Genomic DNA, 27053 nt, shown 5'->3' with positions numbered 1-27053 from the left:
CAACACTTCAATTGAAGGTGTTTGGAGCACTCTAGTACTGTCTCTATATAGGAAGATAATATGACATTTACAACCCTAATACAGCACTACAATTTAAGGTGTTTGGAGCACTCTAGTATTGACTCTATATAGAAAGATAATAGGGCATTTACAACCCTAATACAACGCTTCAATTGAAGGCGTTTAGAGCACTCTAGTATTGACTCTATATAGCAAGATAAAAGGGCATTTACAACCCTAATACAGCACTTTAATTGAAGGTGTTTGGAGCAATCTAGTCATGTGTCTTTATTGCAAGATAAATGGGTGTTTACAACTCTAATTCAACACTCCAATTGAAGGTGTTTGAAGCACTCTAGTACTGACTCTATATAGTTAGATAATATGTCATTTACAACCCCAACACAAAACTCCAATTGAAGGTGTTTTGAGCCCTCTAGTACTGTATCGATATGGAAAGATGGCAGTTACAACCTTTTATACAACACTTCAATTGATGTTGTTTGGAGCACTCTAGTATTGACTTTATATAGCAAGATAATAGGGCATTTACAACCCTAATACAACACTCCAATTGAAGGTGTTTGGATCACTATAGTAATGTCTCTATATGGCAAGATAAAAGGGCATAGACCACCTTTTATACAACACTTCAATTGAAGGTGTTTAGAGCACTCTAGTAGTGACTCTATACAGCAAGATAACAGAGCATTTACAATCCTAATACAACACTCCAATTGAAGAAGTTTGGCGCACTCTAGTAGTGACTCTATATAGCAAGATAATAGGGCATTTACAACCCTAATACAACGCTTCAATTGAAGGCGTTTGGAGCACTCTAGTATTGACTCTATATAGCAAGATAATAGGGCATTTACAACCCTAATACAACACTTTATTTGAAGGTGTTTGAAGCACTCTAGTCTTGTGTCTTTATTGCAAGATAAATGGGTGTTTACAACTCTAATCCAACACTCCAATTGAAGGTGTTTGGAGCACTCTAGTCGTGTCTCCATAAGGCAAGATAAAAGGGCGTATACCACCTTTTATACAACACTTCAATTGAAGGTGTTTGGAGCACTCTAGTAGTGACTCTATATAGCAACAAAGTAGGGCATTTACAATCCTAATACAACACTCCAATTGAAGATGTTTTGAACACTCTAATAGTGACTCTATATAGCAAGATAATAGGACATTTACAACTCTAATACAACGCTTCATTTGAAAGCGATTGGAGCACTCTAGTATTGACTCTCTATACCATGATATTAGGGCATTTACAACCCTAATACATCACTCCAATTAAAGGTGTTTGGAGCACTCTAGTCATGTGTCTTTATTGCAAGATAAATGGGTGTTTACAACCCCCAATACAGCACTCCAATTGAAGGTGTTTGGAGCATTCAAGTAGTGACTCTATATAGCAAGATAATAAGGCATTTACAACCCTAATACAACTCTCCGATTGAAGGTGTATGGAGCACTCTAGTCGTGTCTCTATATGGCAAGATAAAAGGCCGTATACCACCTTTTATATGACACTTTAATTGAAGGTGTTTGGAGCACTCTAGTAGTGACTCTATATAGCAAGATAATAGGGCATTTAGAATCCTAACACAACACTCCAATTGAAGATGTTTCGAGCACTCTAGTAGTGACTCTATATAGAAAGATAATAGGGCATTTACAACCCTAAGACAACACTCCAATTGAAGGTGTTTGGAGAACTCTAGTAGTAACTCTATATAGCAAGATAAGTAGGCATTTACAACCCTAATACAACACTCCAATTGAAGGTATTTGGAGCACTATAGTCGTGTGTCTATATGGCAAGATAAAAGGTTGTTTACAACTCTAACACAACACTCCAATTGAAGGTGTTTGGAGCACTCTGGTAGTGACTCTATGTAGTAGGATAAAAGGGCATTTACATCCCTAATACAACACTCCAATTGAAGGTGTTTGGAGCACTCTAGTAGTGACTCTATATAGCAAGATAATAGGGCATTTACAACCCTAATATAACACTCCAATTGAAGGTGTTTGGAGCACTCTAGTACTATCTCTATATAGGAAGATAATATGGCATTTACAACCCTAATACAGCACTACAATTTAAGGTGTTTGGAGCACTCTAGTAGTGACTCTATATAGCAAGATAATAGGGCATTTACAACCCTAATTGGACAATCCAATTGAAGGTGTTTCGAGCACTCTAGTAATGACTCTATATAGCAAGATAATAGGGCATTTACAATCCTAACACACACTCCAATTGAAGGTATTTGGAGCACTCTAGTAGTGACTATATGGCAAGATAATAGGGCATTTACAACCCTAACACAACACTCCAATTGAAGGTGTTTGGAGCACTCTGGTAGTGACTCTATGTAGTAGGATAAAAGGGCATTTACATCCCTAATACAACACTCCAATTGAAGGTGTTTGGAGCACTCTAGTAGTGACTCTATATAGCAAGATAATAGGGCATTTACAACTCTAATATAACACTCCAATTGAAGGTGTTTGGAGCACTCTAGTACTGTCTCTATATAGGAAGATAATATGACATTTACAACCCTAATACAGCACTACAATTTAAATTGTTTGGAGCACTCTAGTAGTGACTCTATATAGAAAGATAATAGGGCATTTACAACCCTAATACAACGCTTCAATTGAAGGCGTTTGGAGCACTCTAGTAATGTCTACAGATGGCAAGATAATAGGGCATTTACTAACGTAATACAACACTCCAATTGAAGGTGTTTGGAGCACTCTAGTTGTGTGTCTCTATATAGCAAGATAATAGGGCATTTACAACTCTAATACAACACTCCAATTGAAGGTGTTTGGAGCACTCTAGTAATGTCTCTAGATAACAAGATAATAGGGTATTTACAATCCTAATACAACACTCCAATTGAAAGTGTTTGGAACACTCCAGTAGTGTCTCTAGATGGCAAGATAATATTGCATTTACTACCCTAATACAACACTCCAATTGAAGGTGTTTGGAGCACTCTAGTAGTGTTTCTATATTGTAAGATAATAGGTCATTTACAACCCTAATACAACACTCCAATTGAAGGTGTGGCGGGAGAAGAGGGTGCTTGCAACACTAATACAACACACCAATTGAAGGTCTTTGTTGCACTTTAGTAGTGTCTCCAAGTAGTAAGGGAAGAGGGTAGTTGCAACCCTAATACAACACTCCAATTGAAGGTTTTTGCAACACTCTAGTAATCTCTCTATAGTAAGAGAAGAGGGTACTTGCAACCATAATACAACACTTCAATTGAAGATCTTTGCAGCATACTAGTAGTGTTCCCATATGGCAACGAATGAGGGTACTTGTATCCCTAATACAGCACTCCAATTGAAGGTCTATGCAGTACACTAGTAGTGTCTCCATATCATAAGAGAAGAGGGTGTCTGCAACCCTACTGCAACGGTCTAATTGAAGGTGTTTGCAGCATTATAGTAGTGTCTCCATATGGCAAGAGAAGATAGTAGTTACAACCCTAATACAACATTTCAATTGAAGGTATTTATTGCAGTCTAGTAGTGTCTCTATATGGCAAGGGAAGAGGGGCAGTTGCAACTCTAATACAACACTCCAATTAAAGATCTTTGCAGAAGTCTAATAGTGTGTCCCGGTAGTAAGGGAAGATAGTACTTGCAACACTCCAATTGAAGGTATTTGCAGCACACTAGTAGTGTTCCCATATTGCAAGATAAGATGGTAGTTGCAACCTTAATACAACACTTCAATTAAAGGTCTTTGCAACACTCTAGTAGTTTCTCCATATGACAAGATAAGAGGATATTTGCAGCACTCTTAGGAAGGTTGTATTAAGGTTGTACTTTGGTCCCCACTAATTAATTTATATTTATAATCTCAAATGCTAACATTTGATTAGAGGGTCCACGTTAAATGAGGACAACACCTTGCCATCACGATAAAGGTTGCTCGTATTTAAACAAAAAAATATTCATCATGATAAACGTATATAAGGCGATTATTCAAGTATTTTTTTTACATAGGTATAAATACTTGTAATACTTAATAGTAATATTTTCATACGTCAATCAGTGTCACATGAAAAAATACTTGCACGACGAGGTATAAATACTTGTGTAACGATGAGCGCAAAAGTACATTATCATGAATCTCATTTGAAAGAGAAAATTACGTAAAAAACGTTCGTGGTTTTAGATTTGCAAAATTACTTATAGATTGTCAGAAATGTGAACAAAATTGAACAAAGAAAAAAAACCATCTCTAAAAACATGTATGGCCCCCCATATATTTTGATATTTGGTTAGAGAAACAATTATTTATGTAAAAATTATTCACCTTATAGGTATAAATAGTCTCGTTCTTTGGAATAAATACTTTCATGCATAAGTATTAATACTTTAGAGAGAAAAATCAGTGATGGAGTTTTTATGGTCCTCCATGGTAGTTATGGAAGTTAATGCAGGGATAAATGCGAAGATGGGAATGCGGGGATAATTATCATGATCCTAAAAAAATGCACTTTTCGAGTCTAAAATTTTGTAATAGATCGTTTGCCCTGATATCTAAAAATATAATTGGGAATATCATGTCAAAGAAATTCATTTGTTTTTTTGGAAATAGTAGGTAATATATTAATAATTTCATAAAAAAATAGATTATTTACAGGAGTTTGTAAAAAATAATAATATTTTGAGGGATGTTAATTATCATTCAGAAATTCTCACTTATCTCTCGTTCAACAAAAAAATATTCTTTTTTCAATCTTTAAATATATAAAAAAAATTCAAAGAAAAAAAAATCAACTATATATTTGGACGATTTTTTTTTCGGACGAACATAATCGTTTTTTTATTTTTTATTTTAACAATTTGCTATCCATACACCCCATCTCCAGTATTGATTTGCTCAATAACGTTTGATGTCAGGTTCTGATCCCTGACAATGAGATTCAACCTCAATTGAGGCTTAAGAGGTGTAATTTAAGTATTAATACTTATGCTTTGATCAATAGAGAAGAGTGAAAACCAAATTGTTTATTTCCTTGATAAAAATCGAATCCATACAATGGTTTGCCTTATATAGGCGATGCAAATAAAGAAAGAAAATTTACAATCAGGTTCTCGGATCTTGCTGACCATTGTCAGAATGACACTTCAGCATAAAGATCCGACCCATTATTCTATTAACCGCTTAACTAACTTTCAGCGGTTGCACAACTGTCTCGCTCTTTCCTTCTGTCTTGCGGGGTCTACTGACAGGGTGATTCAATTGAGCTGTAGAGAGCCCGTTCTGTGAAGTTGGGTCCAGCTGCAGTGTCTCCCTTCTCTTTAATTGCTCTGACCGGTTTGCTGACCGTTTTGCCCTTCATCCCTTCAATTGGCATACTGCTGATTGATGGTTCAAAATAGCCAACGGCTATCCCCAAATTAGATGGAGGTTGCGACATTTGATCGGTCGTGAGACTCCGAATATTCTATTTGTTTCCTAATTGATTCTATTACATGAACATACCGTTCCATGTAAGAGTTGCAATTGTTCAGAGCAGAAAGATCGGTGACAGCCACAGAAAAGAAAATGTATAAATTAGAGCCATCTAACCCCCACAAACAAACAAAAAAATTGTTGGAGGGTAGTGAAACTTTGTATCTTCTCAGAATAATAGAGTAGTGCTATTGATAGCGGCGTGTAAAATAACAGCAGAATCGGAATCAGAATCAAAATTTGTAGTGTGATAAAGTGGCAAAGGTTCCTAATGATAAATCTCTTTACAATGACCTCTAAAAGGCCCAACCATCAACGTACCTTATTATTGTATTAAAGAAAGAGGGGAATGATTTCCTATTTCCTGGATAAACCAAGGGCCAGATTCCAAACGCATTTCTTCAAGAATATATCGGATGTCAACAGGTGGTTCTGATGAGGTCAGGTGATTATTGATCAGTGTTCAAATGTGGATAATACTATTCCCGGAATTTAAAAGAATCTGAACTCCTCAATTGAAATTGTAAGAAGAACACAGTAACTTCTAACATCTATGAACCGCAAGGTTAGCATAGCAACGCAACACGCAGGTTCAATTCTCGCGAAAAAGCATCTACAAGATGCTGGAGTGTATTCGAGCCCTTTAATAATAATAATAAAAAAATAAAAAATAAACTACTAACAATTATCAATGAGTCTTTTTTTTCTTCATTTTGAGGCATTGAAATCTAAGAAGATACTTGGCATCCTGAGGGTACCATTAAGAAAGAATGTCTAAATTTTCTAATTGTACCCTCAGGGGATAGGATTTTTTTTTATGAAAAACAGTTCCACCGATCATGTGGATCGGTGGAGATAGCTACTATGCTTACCTTTTTGCCTTTACCAATCCACGGGATCGATAGAGTTGTTTTTCATAAAAACAAAATTCAGTATGTTTGTTTCGTTGAAATATTTATATTTGATTCTTTTTCTTTTGTTTTGTTCCTCCCAATGGAGCTTGAACATGCAACCTTTAGGAGAATCAATGCAACCTCGTAAACTATCAATGATTTGTCTGGCAAGTATCCCTTCAGCCTTATTGTTGTATCACATACACCATTGTTCAGTTGCAGCAGTGCATTATTACTTGTACACAGTTACATACCACCAGTTCAGTTCGAGTTTGGCCTGGCAATGCTGGCATCAAGTTAGACTGATACCCCTAAATGACCTCAAGATGGACGAAAATAAAACTCAAGTTTGCAACTCTCAACATTTCAATCACTTTTTTGGGTACAAAATAAGTTTTGCACTGTATCTAGTAAACAAGGAAGTTCCACCAATCTTAGATACAAACAGCAACCAAAAAACCTCAAATACATAGGAATGCTAACAAAGAATCCTTTCGGAAGCTCACAAAACTGTGGGTAAAAAAAATATTACACTGAATGCTATTCTAACAAATTTACACTATCCAATATGAGTTTCTAGTGTTTCAAGGTTCTATACTAGCTTTTGGTTCATGATTAGACTCTTCTGCACTACCCTGTACTTCCTTGGACTCACTTAAATCTTCATTAGACCTGTCACTTTCTAACATGATGCTACTACCATCCTTAGATACACCTACTTCATCTTCAGTAAAAAGTTCGACACCATCTTGTTCATCTACACTTGGATCCTGGTTCTTAAGCACTTCATCCTTCGATTCTGCAGTATCATCCTGATTTTCCAATTCTGTAAAAATGGCTTCTTGAGCCATGGCACCAGTGGCTTCTATTTCTGTGTTTCTCTCATCTGAAAACTCTGAACTGATTGCATTTCTAGTGGCTTCTATTTCAGTGTTTTTCTCCTCCAACGACTCCTCTGAACTGGTTGCATGACTAATAGCTTCTATTTCAGTGATTTTCTCCTCGGACTCCTCTGAACTGATTGCATTATTAGTTGCACCAGTGGCTCCTATTTCAGTGATTTTCTCCTCCAACTCTGAACTGACTTCATAACTAGTTGCACCAGTGGCTTCTATTTCAGTGCTTTTCTCCTCCGACTCCTCTGAACTGATTGCATTATTAATAGCTTTTATTTCAGTGATTTTCTCCTTGGACTCCTCCGAACTGATTGCATTACTAGGTTCACCAGTGGCTTCTATTTCTGTGTTTTTCTCCTCCGACTCCTCTGAACTTATTGCATTACCAATAGCTTCTATTTCAGTGATTTTCTCCTCCGACTCCTCCGAACTAATTGCTTTACTAGTTGCACCAGCAGCTTCTATTTCAGTGTTTTTTTCCTCCAGCTCCTCTGAACTGATTGCATTACTGCTTGCAGGTAATGATTGGAATGTATCCCAATCATCATCATCATCATCATTGTTATTGACATTATTTTGATTATCATTATCATTCTTGTTGTAATCTTCATTTGATTCGATTTCCTTCTCCTTGACTTTATACGTTGCAGAATGACTCGCAATTGAGTTAGTTTCTTGTATCTCACCAGATATTTCTGTCTTTGTACTTGAACTCACTGGCACTGCCATCTGCTCTTGACCAAGCGAAGCTCGAATCATGTCCTATAAAGACACAATGGATCAGAGGTCTGAAAATAGTGGATACATTAAAAAGGTAGCAAAACATGGGGAGATACCAATTGTGTTTTGACACAAGTAATCCTTGTACAGGTCAGTTTGGGCCATATCATAATCCATCAACTCTGTGTCAGCTGATATATGGTACCCAAAACTGTTACCTTTTTAGAACGGATCCTTGAACCAGTTGAGATATGGTACCTGAAACTGTTGCCTTTTTTCAGCTGGTACAGACAGCATCACATCTTTGATTTGTGTTGCAGCTGAAGGAATTTGAACAAAATGTGATACCAATCTTCTTGCTATGGAATTAACCTCATTAAGCTCCTACAATGGCAACAAAGTTTGCAAAAAGAGTCAACAGAAAAGTTTTACAAATTAGTTTGTCCGCCCCTGTGAAAAATAATAACATCGTGATGGTTCTACAAAAAGCATTTTTCTCACATGTGACATGCCCCTCCTCTTAATTTCTTCTAAATTGCCCGAATTAATTCCTCATTATAACTCATATAAGAATAGACAAACCATGAGAAAGATAGCATTGGTTGGGCATCTTCATGAATTAAATGGCACAAGTACAACCAGATACATTTGTCTTTAGGAGAGGAATATAATATTTCTAGTGTTTTGTGATGACATTGATGATAATTTTTATTTGGAGGGGCTTTTAAACATTCTGCAGGTTAAACAACAAATTGAGCAAAACTTAATTTGTGCAGTTGTGTAGTGCCGCATCTTAGTTGTTATCATCTCTTTATCCATTTGGTCATAATATTTTTTCAAAAATTTAACCTGAGAATGGCCATCTATGGAAAGGGTAAAGACCAGGAGGAAAGCTTCAAGCAACAGCATGGTGGCATCCCTCTGGTAGCTCTTGGATTGCACAAGTGTGTGAAAAAGAAAGAGAAGCTTCAAGCCCTCATTGATAACTGTTACTTCATCCTTGCTTTTGCATCTCTACACAAAGATAAAGGTAAATTAAAGACAAAAAAAAAAACCCCACCAGACCTAAGCCTCTGTCTGGACAAAGACATAATGACAAAAAGTTACCTTCAATGTATTATGCAGTAAATCAAATATATCTCCAAGCAATTCTCCTAGTAATAAAACAAAAAGAGAGCTCTTCTTATGTTTTCCTTCAGCAAGTTCTCTGTGAGCTAGGGTTTTTAAAACATGAAGCCCAAGCACATTAACCTGGAAAATAGGCAATTAAGTAAACTTATATTGAGGAAAGTAAGATATATAATCACTACATACTTCAAGCCAGTGGAAAAAAAGAAGTAAACTTGTGCATGCCTCTCCAAACAATAAAACATGCATAATCTTGCAAAATTGGAAATATGTAAGTCCCTCTGATATTAGGTGACTATTAACTGCACCCCCTCTCTGCATTTCTTCAAAAAGACCCATAATACCTGCTTACTTTCCTTGCATGCCTTCATGTAGTTATAAGCAGTCAGGGATAACCGGGCTATTTTTCAAAGTAAATGAAGGGAGTCTTTTTGAAAATATATGCATATTTTGTTGGAATAAATGTGATATTCTACATTTTGAAGAACTGTACATGATAGTTTGACATTTTTCAGGATATCAGTGAAATTGCGCAAACAAATAAGTTACAGTACCTGCATATTGGTGTCATGTAAAGAATCACGAATGCACTCTGCGCAGTGACTCAATAAACCATTAAACAATACAGTATCTTTTGATAGTTTTTCTGAAAGACTATTCACATCATAAACAAGTCCAGCCAGAGAAACAATCTCTTGTAAGCAGAAGACAAGTATTTTTGCATACAATTTGCTTGAATTGGTGGACCTGTTGTCTAAGACATTAAGCCTCTTTCTGCATTCTCTGGAGAGGTATGCAATTGTACAGGCCCATGTAGCTATCAGGGGTTTTGAGTGTGCTGTATCTTCATTAAGTTCGGAATCCTCTGTACAAAAAAGAAGAAAAGAAATGTAAAGACAACTTCACCCTTCAGCTTCAATTTTTTTCAGAAGGCCTCAAAATAACTGAAAGTTCTACTCTAAGCCAAAAAATGATATATATGAGCTACAAGAAAATTTACTGAAAAATAGGTAAAACCACCAAATGACTACTCTTGTAAAAAGGATGTATATTATCATAGTCTCAGACCAAATCCTCGTGCACCAGATGTGGTGCCATATGATTTTCACTATATGATGGAAGCATATTTTAGCCTTGTATTGAGTATTTATATTGGAAAATACAAACAGATCTTAAAGGCAAAAGCCATAAAACAACAAATGTTCGTGCATTGAAACATGATGGGAGCAAAGCAACACAAGTAGCAATTTGAATTACCTTTGAACCTCTTCTTCAATAGAGGCATGATACTTTGGAGAAACAAGATCACTTTTGACATACAAGAATTGGTTGAAACTTGATCATATGATTGATAAGATACTGATATCAGTGAGCTGGCAAATTTCCATTGGTGCTGCCAGAAAGAAGAAATCAAAGACAATCTTTCAGATATAGTAATCATTCAAGTTTACAGTTAATCAATATAATTAAATATAAATAGAGAATCAGATGGAATCTTTGGCAAGGTACCTACAAAAGAGGTAACACCTACACAGTGTCCATTTATATTTCCTTCCAATATTGTATCCACTAGCTGGGAAGATAAATTGAGTTTGGTGACTCAACTTTAGAAGGGTTTACGGAGCAAATGAAGTGGCTTCCGTGAATCAAATAAAGCAAAAACAAAGACCCAAATTTATGTATATAGAAAATGTTGTTTCTCGAGATACCTTATTTTTCATTCGCAGCACAATTGTTTCACATGTAGTAGTTAATTCAGGTAACAAAGATGAAGGAGAATCATTGTTTTGAAAATTCGTCTGAAGGCATCTAGAACAGAGTTGCATTATACCAAATATGAAACCATCAGCTTCAAAGAAAGTTTCGGGACACTTTTGGACAATCTGTTGGTAAAGGAAGAAATGCTTGAATTAAAAAATCAAGATATTTTAAAAGTAATGCAGAGTAAAAACACTATACCATGTTTATCTATATCAATGGTGTAACATTCCCAAAACCAAGATATTTGGTAAAAAAATTACAAGTGCACTTTTAGATTTTAAGTACTTAGTTTCAAAGTATTGATTATGTTACCTGACAGAGAAGACTAACAACTTGAGCGCTTGATTCAACATACAAAAGAGCCTACAAAAGAATACTCAATTTTAATATTAATATGTTGATAGATATAATGAGGACAGAGGGAGAAGGAGGGGGGGAGGGGGGAGGGGGGGAGAGAGAGAGAGAGTTGCCTGTAGCAATTCACAGCACATCTCAAGAGAAACAAACTCCTGGCTAAAAAAGAATTCTTTTGTCAGGCAAAGAAACACAGTTAGCACGACCTCACTTAGCTTCTGACCATCTACTTCAACCATGAGCTGACTGTTGTGCCCCTTACTATGAAAGAGAAGAAGCTTTGAAAACACCCAAATAAATTGGAACTCAGTTTTTTCTAGCCTGACCATGCTTCGGCCAGAGATGAAAGAGGCCTCATCATCGAGCTCCAGGTTCTCGTTGGATTCAAACTCCATTGGTGCAGCATCAAGAACTGTAGATTCTAGTATTAGAGGCCATGTGTCCTTGAGATATTTCTTAACTTTTGATGAGACAAGTTGTGACTGAATCCCATCAAGGAATGGCTTGTACTGAGAAAAGATAACAAGGGCACATCAGTAAATACATTATACAAAACAATCAAAACCCAGAAAGAATTTGATATATCCCGTACTGCACAAATATAAAACTGCTGGCACCAACTAGCAAGAACTTCATGTTGCACAAGTGTAACAATTGCTGGGATACACTGGTACAGATTGACTGGGATATCACATTCCATTAGCAATGTATAATTTAATAGGCTATTCAGCCATAATTGATGTTCACTAAATTTGTTTTTCGAAAGTTAGCGGGCAATATGCAACTAACAATTTTCATTAACCAAAAAAAAAATAACAGTTACTGTTTGCAGTCTAGCAGTTGCATAATCCCATGCATACAAATACCCCAAATCCAACATAAAACAAATCAAGGGAAACAACTAAAAGAAGCCAGCACACATTGCTACCAGATTAAACCAGTATGCAAAGTTCATTATATAAATTAAGCCCATTACATCAATTCTTGGCTGCCCATATGAGCAAATGCGGTTAATACAGAAGCAACAAGACCAGCAAAACACACACTATGAGTAACTTTAACTCGCAACTCAAGACGAGATAATTGTAACGTTACAAATGTAAATAGAGTTTATTTAAGAAATCTCACATTAGCCTTCAATTGCAAGCCGAAGCATATATAGATATAATCATTAAGCACGCCAATCCAGTATTTCCCCAACAGAGCACAATTATTAGAAAGGAGTGGTATGATCTGCAAATACTCATGTGTTACATGTGTTTGCCTCCTGAAGAATTGGTACACATAGCATTTTACAGAGGCATGTGCTGTCAGGAGCTGCAATTTGATCTGTGATACAAAGCAGATTCCACATCAGAGAGGTCAAATGTTAATTAATGTTGTATATCAAGCCATAATTATGAGGCAAAAATAGGTAAACTTCACAGGGTTTGGATGTTCACACTGCCATAACCCATCAAGTAACTCTGTGATACCATGTGTGAGATCTTTTTTATTATATTCTGTTTTCTGCTTCATTTTGGAGTGTGTGTGTGTGTGTGTGTGTGATGTTTCATGGCATAAATCTGGGTTGGGCCTATGAACATCAGCCCAAACATCAGTAAGAAAAAAATGTCAGAGGTTATTTTAGGCCAGTACACTTACCATACAGTCAGGAATTTGTGAGTTATGACTACAGAATAGTACCTTGCAAGCAACCCAATCTGCAAAAGATGGATAGCACAAATCCTGAATTTCACTGAGTGGGCGGGAGATCAACAAATACAAACGGTTAAGAGCGACCCTGTCCTCTCCAATGATACTACTCGTCAGAATCTGAAATTTAAATAATAATGGTCAAGGATTAAGATGACTATTATGTATTAACACACTAAAACTTATTAAATACTTGTGTTTCAGTCTTTTAGACCTTTTTTGTTAGCCCAAGACCAGCATCTAAAAGAAGAGGCCCTGATGCAGTGCTTATGGCAGATCGAACAGCTGATACAAGTTGAGCCTGCATTTCAAAGTGGTTAGATTGTAAAGATGGAGCTTTAAGGACTTCTGTACTGCCCATTCATATGAGGCCAGCCCCAGTAGGAACAGTAAAACCATATATACTAATGGATATAGTCAATTTCATACTCAAAATAAACATGAACCAAAAAAAGAAACAGAAAGCAAAGGTCTTGCAGGTCTACCAATAGGACTAGTAGAATAACTACCCATTAGAATCTAGTAGACAAAATCATAAGCAGACAGCAACCCCACCCCCCCCCCCCCCCCCCACCCCACCCCCTCCCAAAGTCTTTTTTGCAAATTTATGAGCAATTGATGGATGAAAACAAATAACTCACCACAATCAAAAGATAAAACAATTACTTATGAATCAGTGTCCTTTTGGTAGGAGGCAAAAAAAAAAAAGGAGAGCGCACAAACCTGATACTGCTCCAACAAAATGTGCCCAGGAAACTCCGGATCCGGGGTACTACCGAACTGAAAGAAGATATATATGTCTAGTTAGAATGCATAAGAATTATTAAACATAAGAATTGTTACCATAATAGGATCCGACCAATAAAAAAAAAAATCTCAGTCAGTCAACATTACCTCATCCATTATGACACTTAGGAGCCTTACACCTGTTGGTTGCATGCCTTCAAACTGCCCAGTACTTATCTGCAGAAATATAAACTGCTTGATGGGAATCAAAGTTCTCTAGGAATACTGTTTTCTCATTTATATTTTTTGAAGAAATATCTGAGTCTAAATGTAAGCCTTTAACCTGATAAGAAAGTGAAATTAACTCTTGCAACTTAAGAACAAGCCAATCAGCAGTTGCATCATGCCCCTTGGCTGTTCGATTCCTAGCCAAAGAGAGATCAAAGTGCGCAGGTTCTGTTCCAACAGCCATAGGTACACAGCTCAAACACCTACATTTTTTTATATTAATCAATACATAAATAACTAAGAATGTAGATCATAATATTGATCAAATGAAAGCAAACCCAACACTGGGCAGATCATACTATCATCATGGTACTGGTCGTTCTCTTATCTATTTAGTTAGTGAATTTTGGGTTTTTTTATAGACCCGTTTCTTCTACTTTCATGCCTTTCACAAAAAAATGGCACATGTACTTCCACACACATAAACAGAGAAGAAGGAGAGCGTACTCTGCAGCAAAAATCCTCGTACGATATCTCAAATGCTTGTTCCTTTTAAGGAAATTATTAGAGCTTGAAGCGGTCCCTTGTTTTGAGCTAGAAATCATGCCATCTTCATCTCCATAGTATGTATCAGTCTCAGAGACACCGTTAAGATGATCAGTCCCAGAGTTGTCATTTCTTGCGGAGGATGTTGCAAGAACCTTAAAAGAAATGCAAGAGGTAATTATAATAACATAAAAAAAAAAGTCTCCTGTGTTAGTTCTCGGCAACTAGTTGATTGATAGGGCATCAGAAGTACAGCGTCCGGAACTCACCGGGCTCCTAGTACGAGTCTCTATTTTCTCCCAGTAATTCAAATCCACTTGTTAGGCTAGCCTTATAGTTTGTCAACAAAACATGGGGGTAATTTTAAGACTAGCATTAAAAAAATCACCCGGTAGGCAAAATTGTTGCATCATATTAAATGATTTGTTTTATGACAAAAGGTAATATTTTATAGCAAGTTGGCTATCAAAAGTATTATGGCACCGGGATGGGTTTTAGATCTCTGACTGAGACATAAAAATATCTAAGCTTCATCTAAAGTTCAGCATACAAAAAATAAACACAATAAATCAAACACAAACAAATGAATAAAACACAAAAAAAGACAAATAAGCAGTAGTTAGGATTTATCGTGAACAATGGCAAGTAGGAAAGCACATAGGTACCAACCATGTTGCGCAAAATAGATAACCATCTTGAGGGGCATTGAGGGCATGAAGAATATAGCAGCCGATTTATTGTTGCACGAACCAAGTTTGCTATCCTATAACCCAAAATGAACTGAGTGAGAGTCCTAACAATACATCTAAAAGAAATCTTACAATCATTAGGAAACTTACTCAGAATCAGTTTCTTCATTAAGCATATTAAACAAATTCTCTTCGATGTTTTCATTGATCATCGCAACCTGTGATAGAACAATGAAGAAAAGTTTCATATGCATGCATGAGATGAATAGCCAATGGCTCCTATCAACAAACTTGGTACTAAACTTGACCAACTTCACAGGGCTAATGAACCAGAAAAAAGATGGAAAAAAATTGAATGGCCAGCATTTTCTTACCGGGTCCCGTTCAATCAGATGGCACAGAGTTGATACAGCAAGATATCTTAGGCTTGGCTGTTGCAATAAGTATTAGAATGCAACAAAATAAAATATAAAAAAAACCTTGGATTGTCCTTTCTTAAATAATAATTAAGTATTGCTTTAATACCTGTCGCGAGGAAAGTGTTGGGATAAGATTTTGGACATGAGAATGCACAGTGGCAGCTTGGGGCGCAAACAGCACAAGCTGTTGAGTGAACCTAACAGACCTGTAAAAACAATGTTATATTTTGTTGCTACGATATTTAGGACCTGCCAGGGCTACAGCCAAGGATTGAAATCCCATTTAAGGAATTGATAGGCAGTAGGTATCACTGTATCAGGTATACCTGCACTGGTACTCTACAGTGCTTATATGGATGCAGGTGCTTTATAGATTTTCTGAACTTAAGTTCAATAAAAACGAATAAAAAAAAATACTTTGTGGATTCTTACTCGAGGAGGGCCGCCGTCTCCTTGCTAGAGCTTACTTCTTCGATAACAGACTGATTTTAAAAAATAATGTCAGATAATATATATATATAACCGCAAATAGCCCTAGACAGGTTTGCATATAAGGCAGAACACCTTAGTAGGTGAATTGATTAGTTAAGCAAATAGATATGCTAGCATTACAACCAAAAATTTAGTACGCAAGGCTAATTGTTGAAACTATTACATATGTTAAATATCATTTCTAACATAACTAAACTATTTTTAAATACTTTTTAATTTTTAACTTGTCTGGAGAATAATAGCTTTTAAAACCTTGCAACGGGAGAAGAATGTACTCCCAGGAGAAAGCTCAGGACCAAGAACTGCAACTATTGCATTAATGAGGTGCCCAATTTCCTGTCTGAGGTCCAGATATCCATTTTCGTCCAATAAAAGAATCTCCATAACTAGCAACAGAGTTGCCTGTATAAATAACAGACACCTAAGACATTCAATCTGCATTCACCAATCCTTTGCTGGCTTTCATAATTATTTGCTATTTCAAATTACACCAAACAATTCCACAACTAACAACATATATTTGGGCTATTTGCAAATAACACCCAACCAGTGAATACATTTAGGGTCGTGATACTAATGTTTTCAAGATGGTGCATTCCACTAATGTTAACCTAGGTTACCCAGATACATCACTTAACCAAGCCATTCAGTGTATCTGATACGTATCGGATACAGATTCACGTGCAATTAGCGACTGAGGGAATGCACAATTTATCACATAATAGAAATAGCATCAAATAAAAACCAAAAAAAAAAAAGAGTAAATAAGCTGGAGGCCTGCCGCTTAGTGAAAATTAAAGAAGACAGCTTGACCTAAAGGGCCCGCCAGCCACTTGACCAAAAAAGAAGTACAAAATAGGGAAGTCCGGTTCAAAGAAAGAACAGCATTCCAAAAGTCCCACAGCAAGAAACAAAGTTCTCAAACACAGACAAGAGTAAAGCATGAACTTGAGGGCTAATAGTCCCATTTGAAGCTGCTGGTTTATATATCAAATATTAATAAGAACATACACATATATAAAAATGTATCTTATCCTGAGTTTTGGACAAATGCTGTATCGTCATATCTGTATCCATGCAATAAAGATGTTACATTTGGCCTCTATGAATGATGGACACATTTCCGCTAGGACCAGACTAAACTAATTCCAAGCCAAGTAAATCTCAATGTTGGGTTGCTAAAGTGGTATGCTCAAATATTAAATGACTCGGTTCAAGTCAATATTGAGGCATGAAGCTAATCTGTCATTTTGTTAAATTTGACCTTGATTTGTTGAGTGTAATTTGCAAATAACCTCAAAATGTTGGTGATATGTGCACACATGACAGACATCCGATTTTATTTAAAAACTTTATAAAATTTCAGGACCAGCTGGCAAAAAGAATCTCCAGTGTAATCAAAGGTACCTGAACTTGAGAGACATAAGATAAACCAGCTGCTTCAATGGACAAGAGTAAAGCATGCAAAGACCATAGCTGAAGGGTAGAATCGGTACTCTTGCATAAAGTAGAAACTGAGCTGACCGTAGAAGGAACCAATACAGACAATGCGATCCCTCCTGCGCTGAGGATCAATAATGCAAACTTTGTTAGAACTCCCCCAGGACGTGAAAGACTGCAAATAATTTGAGGACAAAATCTTAATTAAGGTTTTTATTTGTTTGTGAAAAAGCTAACCTACGATGGATGCAGCCGAGCGAGAGTGCAATGGATCCGCAATGGTTTGGATCTACTGCTAGAGCTAATTCTCCAAGAAGAGAGCGGGTCTAGGGAAGGAACAGAAAAACAAAAAATCTCAAAATTTGTATAATAATAGGGACTCTGCAAATAACATTGTATTTTCTCTCTCATTCAACTTGTAGAGGAATAGTTGGACCTTGTATCAATTGCATGCCAAACAGAAATTTTAAAGCTTATTTGAATTTCAATGTAGGCAATGTACCATTCGTGCAGTGAACACATCATTTGCAACACGTCCCAACAAACCAAGACCCTCACATGCAGCTCTCCTTTGTGCCGATGAAATAACAGTTTCCCCCAATATGGCCTGTTAATACAAATTATGATGTATCAGTAATTTAAAATTGTAAACTATAATAAAAAAAAAATGGGTAGAAGACCAACAAAACAGAGTTTAAATGATACCCACCTGAAAGATGGACTGGATAAAGCTTAATATCTCAGCTGACAATTCCTGCGGCCGGAAAGCAAGAATGCACTGCAAGTAGGAGGGACAGCTAGAATTTAGTACATGTGACAACATATTTAGGAGGGACAGACTGAAGAATTCAAGCCCCCAATTGAGCAAATAATGTATTTTACAATAAAAGATTTTACTCGGAAATTAAGACATAGCATGTGAATATAATTTCTTTTCCAATAAAAAAGGTACAAGAGATGGCCAGTATTGACCATCAAATGACAATGCCAAAATTTTAAATTCTACCAGAGATGGACAGTAGGAATAAGAAACAAATGGTAAAGCATATAGCCAAAAGACTAATATGGACAATATGAACAGTACCTTTAATCCTGATAACAAGCCCACACATGCATTGGTAACAAAGGACAAGTACCACGCTTGCTTCTTCCCGGTTTTGAGACACTGATCAATTCTCTTTAGGAGTGCAATCTTTTCACGATTATCCTACGGAAAAAAAGGAAAATTATCGATATTTGCAAGTTGCAGGAAAAAAAAAAAGGAAAGTGCTTCAAAACTAAAACCTACTGCTCACCTGACAAGCAAAAATGGTGCCAAAGCAGAGAAGCATCTGATTGACCATAATTTTGCTGACTGACTCTGGCTTTATGTAAAAAAAAAAGGAAGAAGATAGACATGAGATCATCAATTCGTTCACAATAATTAATTAATAATTACATTGTTTTTAAAAGTTGGAACTGTGCTTTTAGTATAACATGTCAGCACCATAAAAAGATGCGACCACGATCAAACAATTACAGAATTACTAATTGCTGACCACTCCTTGCAAGTGATAACTTTGTTGTATTTTTTTTCTTATTTTCTCTATACTGGAGCTCCTTGTGAATTAGGAAATTCATATGCCAACCAAAAAGATCCCTCGGCTGATTGAAAGGGAAGTAGGATGCTTGGTTGAGTACCTGAGGAAAGTTACCAACATCGTCATCCCATATACAGGGCAATAAGCCATCACTAGCACCCTCAAAAGCTCGGAGCTCGTCTTCAAATGAATCCCTATAAAGACATGATTGATAAGATATTCAGCCCTAACAAAATAACCACATTGCATAAGCTTGATTAAACTTTGTGAAATATCATCTTATATGGTCTTTTATAATTTCTATTCCATGATAACTATTATCTTGTCCATCTATATTTATAAGCCCCAAAACCTGTGGGCTTAAATGGTGGAGAAATCAAAATTTACAATCATCTCAAAGGAATAAAGGAAATGATATCATACCTTCCAGGAATCCATGGGCCAAGACATGCATCCCTCTTATCTAGTATGACCCTCAGCAATGAACTTTCTGCCCATCCAGAGGGATCACTTGGGAGACAAAAGGCCAAAATCAGTATGTCAGATACTAGTATACCAAGATTACAACACTAAAGCTACTTTGAGACAAAATCCAAGTACCTGAATGGGCCTGAGCATATACGCATTATCTGAGTTTGTTCTGATTTATATGCCAAAGGATCAGATATCGAGCGGTATGCCATTAAAACTCTGGTTGTCAATAAGTCAAGAGCTGACTTCATGTTTGGAGGTCTCTTGGAAGATAGTGAAGATATGAGTGACAGGGCTCTGTAAAGTAGGATAAATTTTTGGGCAGTGAAAATTGAAGGATACTTTATTCACAAATGTAACATTTACAGACAGATTACTGTACCAGGTGGCAGAGATAAATATCAGTACTGGCATATGTATTGAGCATTACCAGTACCAGCAAACTTACAGTACTAAGGTACAATATAATTCAGGACATAATATGCGAAAACATAAATAAGTACTTTCAATTGCAGTGAATGTAACCCAATATAGTTATAAAAAAGCAACTATACCAACAACATAGGCAAAGTTGTTCAACCCCCAATTAAACCCACAGGACAATATAACCTCATTTAAGCCCAAAAGAGGCCCAAAAAGAATAAGAAATCATTACAGAAAGAAATGTAAAAATAGAACCCGATCCCAATGGTATAAAACTGAAGGTCATAACACAGCTATACATTTAAAAATTCGATACTCACCCACTAAGGTATGCTAACACCGGTTGAAGCAAGATTCCACCATTAGCAGACGGCGCTTTTGAAGAAATGAAACTCTTAATAAAAACTGTAAGAGCCTCCATTGAAACGGAAAGAACCCTACCAAAAGAAAAAAGTACAATCAAATGTCACATCCGAATGCACACCACCTCTACCATTGTAATTAAATTTGCTGCTGACTCCTAAAGAAACTAAGCGATACAAATCTCGTTCATGGCGGTGGTGTGAAGGTGCTGATGAAAATCCTGTAAAAACGCAAAAGAGTTGAAACACACCTTAATTCAGAAGTCCAGTCCTGAACTGCATGGAGGTAGCGTTCAAGATTTCCTGTAAAAGAATCAGCCCAGAGTAGAAGTATGTCAAAAGCCTGGTCCTCAAGCTCCTACAAGTAGTACATGCAACCAAATTAGCACCCAACAAGGAATATTCTAACTTAAACTTGGCAGAAACAAATGTAAAATATGATTAAAGACAAATTTTTGCCCCAAGAGAATATTCTTGCCAAATTCATAATGGACGAGCATAATTGAAGGTAAAGCTTATTCAAGAAAACAATCAAATATACATTTAAAGTTTATAGAACAAAAAAGTTACACTTATATTCTTAGTTAGATAAGAAGTCGTTGTCATTGCAAAGTATACTTATTTTGTCGTATGGCTAAATACTCAGAACACATAAAATGCACTGGCATTGAAGGTTGCAACAATGAAGTCTGAAATGAAAATCCTCAAAATTATATAGAAGTGAAACATCCAACAAAAGAAGTCCAGATTTACCTCTTTGGGCATAGAAGACACTAGAGAGGCTAAAAGAAGCCAGCCTGCTTCTCTCACTGCAGTGGCAGCTACAGGGTTGCGACTGGCAGTATGGATCATTTTCTTTGAGACCTCAAAAACAGATTTTGGCAGCCTGTGCATGTTATTTAACGTTTTAAAGAATTATAATTATTTCAACAAGAAACATTTTACTGTGTGGACGTGCAAGCGGTGCCATAGACATTTCAATTGGGTACAGTAAGGCTTCATTATTTATTCTTTATTGTAAACTATTTTTGTGCCTAAATTAATAATTGTAGGTTTACTATTACCTTTACTTTCAGTATAAGACAAAAGATGCAAAATGATAGGTACGTTACAAATCTTTAAAGGAAAGGTAAGCTACTGCTAGTTTGGTGAACACGGTAAAGCCTAACCTTGCTGGGTAACCAAGAAGCAATTTTGGAGATATGGCAACGAGAGCAGCTAAAACTGTGGCCTGACCATGGAGTGTTGCAAGCTCCGCACTTAGGTCATTTCCCTGTCAGAATCAGCAGTACACACGCGTTAGCTTCTCTAGGAAACTAAATACGGGTAATTTTGCAAGTAACACCTAGCAATTTACTTGAATTTCATTAAAATCAACCGTCTTGGACCCAACTTTTCTGCCCTTTCTTTCTAAGGCTTAGTTACACTATATAGCAAAAGAAAAATTGGATCTTAAGCTTCAAATTAATTATAAACCAGTTATGAAGAGATTTGATTGAATATACAAAAGTTGCTTGCAACTTGGCCATCTTTTAATGGTGGGTTCCTATTTGCAAAAGCCCAAAAATATTGGGGGTAAACTGCACATCGTGGGTGCGCACTATGAGAACAGCAGAATAAGAGCTATATCATAACTTCTTAAAGTATCGCAACAAATTTAAGAAAACGCAATGAAATTTCTTCTTTGTCAAGGGGCTGTACGTGTACCTTATCAAATGACACAATTTCCCTAACCGCATTTAATGTTGTTATGCCTAATGAAATTAAGCCGCCAACGCAAGTAGGATCCACCTCTGCCAATGCACGTAAGGTTAATGCCGCTTCAATCCGTACCTAAGCCACAAGAAAATAACAGCATTATACATGAACAGTCAACAAATACATTACTATAGCAAATAATAAATAATACCAATCACCAACAACATACATGGACTGAAATATGTGTCAATGCAGCAACAACAGTGTTATCAAGCACATCCTTGAATTCAATAGGCACCTGCACCAGAAGATACACAGTAGCGAGTATTCAATTGTTTAGGAAAAAAAAATAAAGTACCACATAACAGCCAAAAACCAACAGTAAAATATTAGCATCTGAAGATACTGCAAACCCTACAAAAGGTACCAGATCTCAAAATAACAAATAAGTTTAATATGAGCTATTAAGGCCTACAAAAAGATAAACAAATACCTCTCCCAAGCTTTTCAAAAGGTAGGAAAGTATACGCAGTGTTGCAACTCTCATAGGAGGACTACAATCTGAAGATTCCAACTAAAACAAAAAAGAAAGCAGATTACATTATTATGAATTAAACAGTATTATAGTTCCATTATTGTTTCTTTTGTAGAAAATAAGAAGAAAACCTTTCTTCCCAAGAAAACTAAAAAGTCACGTTGAGCCGGTTCAGTTAGCTGGTCAGCAACCCCAACACGAAGAATATATAAGACACATGCCTAAACACATAATAGAAAAGAACAATAAGAAAATTCAATTTGTCATTAAATTGGAAATTACTTCCTGACATCTCTTGCAATACAGAATTGATATATAAATTCTAAATATTTGCATTGATTAGAAAAAATTATAACTTTGTTACCAAGGCATGAGGGTCAATAGAGGCATTGCCTTGAAGCATCTCCATGGCTTTCAGCGCCAAATTTTGAAGCTCGCTGTTTGGATAATGGTATTTTAGGTGAATAACCTGAAAACACAATAATACTTTCTTAATGCAAGAAACATATTATTAGCAGAACAAAAAACATATGTGACTGAAACATCCAAACATCTGTATAGTCCAATTAATTTTTAAGGAAGATCTTGCAATGAAATTTCGTGCAATGAAATAGAACATAGGTGGGATAAAAAGAATGTACCTGAAAGAAGAACACCCAAGACAAAGCCAACCCAATTCGTAGTTTCTTTGCATTTACTCCACTAGCTGTGTCAAATGCAGTACACGGAACCAAATAAAATCCAGGGATTTTTATAACAAGTTGAGATTTAGAGAGATTAATGGATAGTTGATATATAAGTTTCTCAAATAGTAGTTTTACCTTTTACAAAAGGTGTGATAAGAAACTTTTGTAAACTATCCTCTGATTTCTTTGTGACTGGAGTCTGATTCTTACCCTTTTTCATCTTCCCCTGAGGACACCACCAAAAAAAAAAAAAAAACAATGCTAAAGAGGCAATAACGTCACTTAAAAAATATCATATGCATGAAATCTGACGAACCTGTGCATCAGGGTTCATTGAAAGTGCCAGCAAGGCCCCTAGGGCATCAGCAAAGGCATCCCTGAGAGGTAAAACCTGATCTTCTAACCCCTATTTGGCAACAGAAATCTCCGATAAACAGATTATAGGTTCAATGAATATAAAGGAATAATTTGGAAATGGTAAATTTGAATAACTAACTGAGAAGCTTAATAGAATAAGCTGATACAGGAAATTGCTTTTTTTATTTTGGCATTTTCATGCAGATTCCCAGAAACCTCGAGATGTCATGTAAAATCCCCAATAGTAACTAAGTTATATTTCAGGAGAAATATAAAATAACAGTACTGTCGTGCCTCTCCCTGTTTCCAGAAAGCAACAAGCCAGTGCTACTACTCTACCCTCCTTTATTTGTTGAGAGAGAAAAAATGAATGCTACTTCAGGTAATGTTGAAGAAACTTACCAAGCAAAGAGCTATAACAGAGATCTTTCTCCTTTTAGATGATATAATCCAACATTGTTGTAAGATACCTGGGATATCTCTTTTTGCAAGGATATGCTACTACTGACCAAACCTCCCAAACTCCCAACACTATACGCACTCTATTGAATGGAATGAGATAAATTTTTTTTATTACTCCTAAATTCAAAACCTACAAGTCCAGTGTAAACTCTAAAACCATATAGAAGTGCAATTTTATTATTTCAGACTCCTAAATTACCTTGACACAATAGCCCAGAGAGTTTTCGAGCTCAGGCATTCCTACCCCAATGCCTCCGATGCTACCAAAGGTCTTTAAACATCTTGCAGCAGCTAATCTGACAATAACTGATTTGTCAATCAGACCTAGACGCATAATAATTCTATAAGCCTCCGTATATGCAACTGGCACGCCACCTCCACCTGATCCTTCCAGTGCATTCTCCAGAAGAAGCAATGCATCTTGTCTCACATAATCCTGTGATTATTTAAAACGAAAAATAAACTGTCCAGTGAAATGATGGGCTTAATACATCTTGTGCAAAGCATGTATTGGCAAGTATGTAGAATGCACTGATATAATATCTGATTGATGCTGTCTTGTGGTTTTGAATGGTAACCCTTTAGCTTGAACCTTGAAATACTGCAGTGATCAAGGTTATAGGCAGAGCTGGAACATCTCAGATTCTCAGATTGCAATTGATCAAGGTCAAAATTGGACTATGGGAAGTATATTAAAACCTGGTATGGATCGAATTCCATAAACCAATTGCAAATATATAAAATTTATTCTCAAAGAAAAATCAAAATTATGTATGCACACTCTTGTTGTGTAATGCAAAACAAGATGAAAACCTCACTATACTTCATGAGCTTTGATACAATATTTGTGGTTTCAACCAATCCAGCAGTAATCTTACGCCCAAACAAGCGGTACAGTTCACCCAAACACTGTGCAGCGCCTATTAAGATGAGATAGAAAAGAATTTAGAAATATAAAACTGGAGTTTTTCCTTTCGTCTTATTGATTTTGTTAACTTCAGATTTATTTGAGGTCTTCTATACCATGATGCATTCAGCCTGTTTGTACCAGTAAAACTTGATCTTGTACTGCTATGTAACATTAACCATTGCCGGTAAATTATGATACGGCTTGATATTGTACAGGACAAGTATTTAGTTACTAACCAGCACAAGATGAGGGTTCAATTTTTTTCCCATCAGCCAGAAATCCCTGCAGAGTACTTGCTCTAGAGTAAATAGAGATTCCATCCCCTTTCTCAATAACTCTTCCCATTGCGACTGATGCTAACCTCCTCACTGGTCGGCGGGCCCCAATTGTCAGCAAGGAAAAGAGAGCATCCTCACATTTCCTTTGCCATAGCTGTATGGACTCCTGGAATCCGGGATCAGATAGAACATCTTTGTTCAGACTAATTCTAACTATTAATAAAAAAAATCCAATACCTATGCACAGTTAGAAATCAGATGGAGATCCAACTTTAGTAGCGATCAACTCAAATAGGACATGATTTTAAATGTTTATAAGCCTACTATAATCGAACCAGTGATATCAAGTCAATTCTTGATATGAGCTGTTTAGGAGATGCAAAAGCATGCATATCTATTAGGAAATATCACATTTGTCTCGTCTAACACAAAACCACTTCAGTTTACTGTTTGTAAATAGCGTCTCGTCTTCTCATTCTACCTATCTATGTCTACGGACTTAAGCAATTTCATAATGTACATAAAGGGAAAAGCGAACTCGCCTTGGGTTCCTCTTCAATGGAGGAGGCGAGCTGAGAGAGTAGATCAAAACAAAGGAGAGGATCGGGTGGCTGGTATGGTGCGGAGGCGGCGATCGACTCAAGCTGCGCCACCAGTACCCCGAACCGTGACAGCGCCATTCCCTCCGTCGCAACCGCGGCGTCGCTTCCTCGCTTCGCCATGGCTGAACATCCACCTTGGGAAAGAGAGAGAATAGAAAGAGAGGCAGCACCTTTCCTGATCTGTTCAGCGCTTTTTCTTCCGATCTACTTCACGCTCTGTGGCGGGTAATTACAGGAGAGGTAAGCTGGGTCTATATTAATTTGGACCCTGAAATTTTTTATTCGCACTACTTCACGCTCTGTGCCATTCTGACTGAATTTTGTAAGTTCCAGTGTTATCAGAACGGATCGGACCGTTAAACCGAAATAAACCGGAATCAGCACTCCTTCCGGTTTGGTTCTTTTATAAGACCGTTTTGTTAATGAATCGGTTAAAACCGGATTTTTTTGACTGGTTTTTACCAAACAAATCGCTAATATGTTCTTTGAAAACCGGATTTTCAAATTGGTTCAGTGTTCAATATTTTTTGGTCCATTAAACAGGAGAGAGAGACATAAAAGGTAACTGGTTCAAATTTTAACGGGTTCAGTTTCGTACTTGATCACATGAGAAACCACAAAAAGGTGTTTGTGACTCATATAACTTATATTATAATAATATTTACATACAAGACTTCAAAGATTTTCGAAATTTAAGAAAGCATCAATTATGCATAAAATAAAAATTATTATTATTTTATCATTCATTCTATTTTTCGTAACTTTTGTCAAAGCCATCTATTTTTCATTAAAAATATAATTTATTGTTCTTATAAAATAAGTAAATACCTCTTGAAAGTTATCAAAAATAAAATTTTGAGTTGTTATATTTCTTCCGATACATAAAATCTTTCGGTTATTTTTAATAAATCAATATTATTATTTTATTTAGATGCTAAATAAAAGAAAAATTGATCATATATTACACTCTTGAATATATATGTGCGATTTTTCACATATATTATGTAAAAATATTTTATTTTTATAATAATCACTATACATTCATATACATGTAAATATTTAAATAAATCAGTAATCGAACCGATTGACCCGACAATCTGACCAGTAAACTGTTAACCCGAAGGTTTACCGGGTCAATGTCCGTCCTGGTTCTGATAACACTGGTAAGTTCAGACTTCATACAGGTATTTTGC

General features: G+C 36.3%; 1 protein-coding gene across 2 annotated transcripts; it reads right to left on the bottom strand.

Moving 5' to 3' along the window:
* Positions 1–6841: 6841 nt before the first annotated feature.
* Positions 6842–26116, bottom strand: SWEETIE (HEAT repeat-containing protein). 2 transcript variants are annotated; one of them, XM_078320646.1, is made up of 48 exons: positions 25801–26116; positions 25217–25424; positions 24884–24990; positions 24270–24506; positions 23568–23657; positions 23387–23477; positions 23207–23271; positions 22930–23034; positions 22697–22786; positions 22524–22604; positions 22260–22328; positions 22040–22165; positions 21502–21605; positions 21086–21218; positions 20584–20690; positions 20291–20407; positions 19677–19844; positions 19500–19586; positions 19177–19270; positions 18792–18860; positions 18581–18703; positions 18206–18274; positions 17999–18103; positions 17734–17822; positions 17464–17620; positions 16309–16458; positions 15997–16046; positions 15671–15770; positions 15520–15576; positions 15296–15363; positions 15126–15219; positions 14418–14611; positions 14026–14173; positions 13851–13919; positions 13680–13736; positions 13171–13257; positions 12948–13076; positions 12390–12590; positions 11378–11770; positions 11220–11270; positions 10856–11029; positions 10404–10539; positions 9701–10011; positions 9126–9269; positions 8868–9032; positions 8277–8402; positions 7332–8060; positions 6842–7274 (listed from the first exon to the last, which is right to left on the bottom strand). In XM_078320646.1, exons 1-48 carry the CDS (start codon positions 25978–25980, stop codon positions 6987–6989), a joined length of 6792 nt encoding a protein of 2263 aa, XP_078176772.1. In that variant the 5' UTR covers positions 25981–26116; the 3' UTR covers positions 6842–6986. The 2 variants fall into 2 exon arrangements, with proteins under 2 accessions (XP_078176772.1, XP_078176771.1); XM_078320645.1 differs by having other exon boundaries at positions 6842–8060.
* Between the last annotated feature and the right edge of the window lie 937 nt (positions 26117–27053).

Source organism: Carex rostrata, chromosome 19, assembly GCF_964058835.1.
Source record: "Carex rostrata chromosome 19, lpCarRost1.2, whole genome shotgun sequence".
Lineage (NCBI taxonomy): Eukaryota > Viridiplantae > Streptophyta > Magnoliopsida > Poales > Cyperaceae > Carex > Carex rostrata.
This window is presented reverse-complemented; position numbering and strand designations above follow the sequence as displayed.

Bases quoted from the DNA above. Each gene is read 5' to 3' on its own strand.
- SWEETIE (XM_078320645.1), bottom strand. From the start codon at position 25,980: ATGGCGAAGCGAGGAAGCGACGCCGCGGTTGCGACGGAGGGAATGGCG. The intron at 13,920-14,025 runs GTTAAAGGCTTA...ATATTTCTGCAG, and splicing joins TAATTTCACTTTCTTATCAG to ATAAGTACTGGGCAGTTTGA. The intron at 9,270-9,700 runs GTACTGTAACTT...CCTATTTTCCAG, and splicing joins TACATGACACCAATATGCAG to GTTAATGTGCTTGGGCTTCA.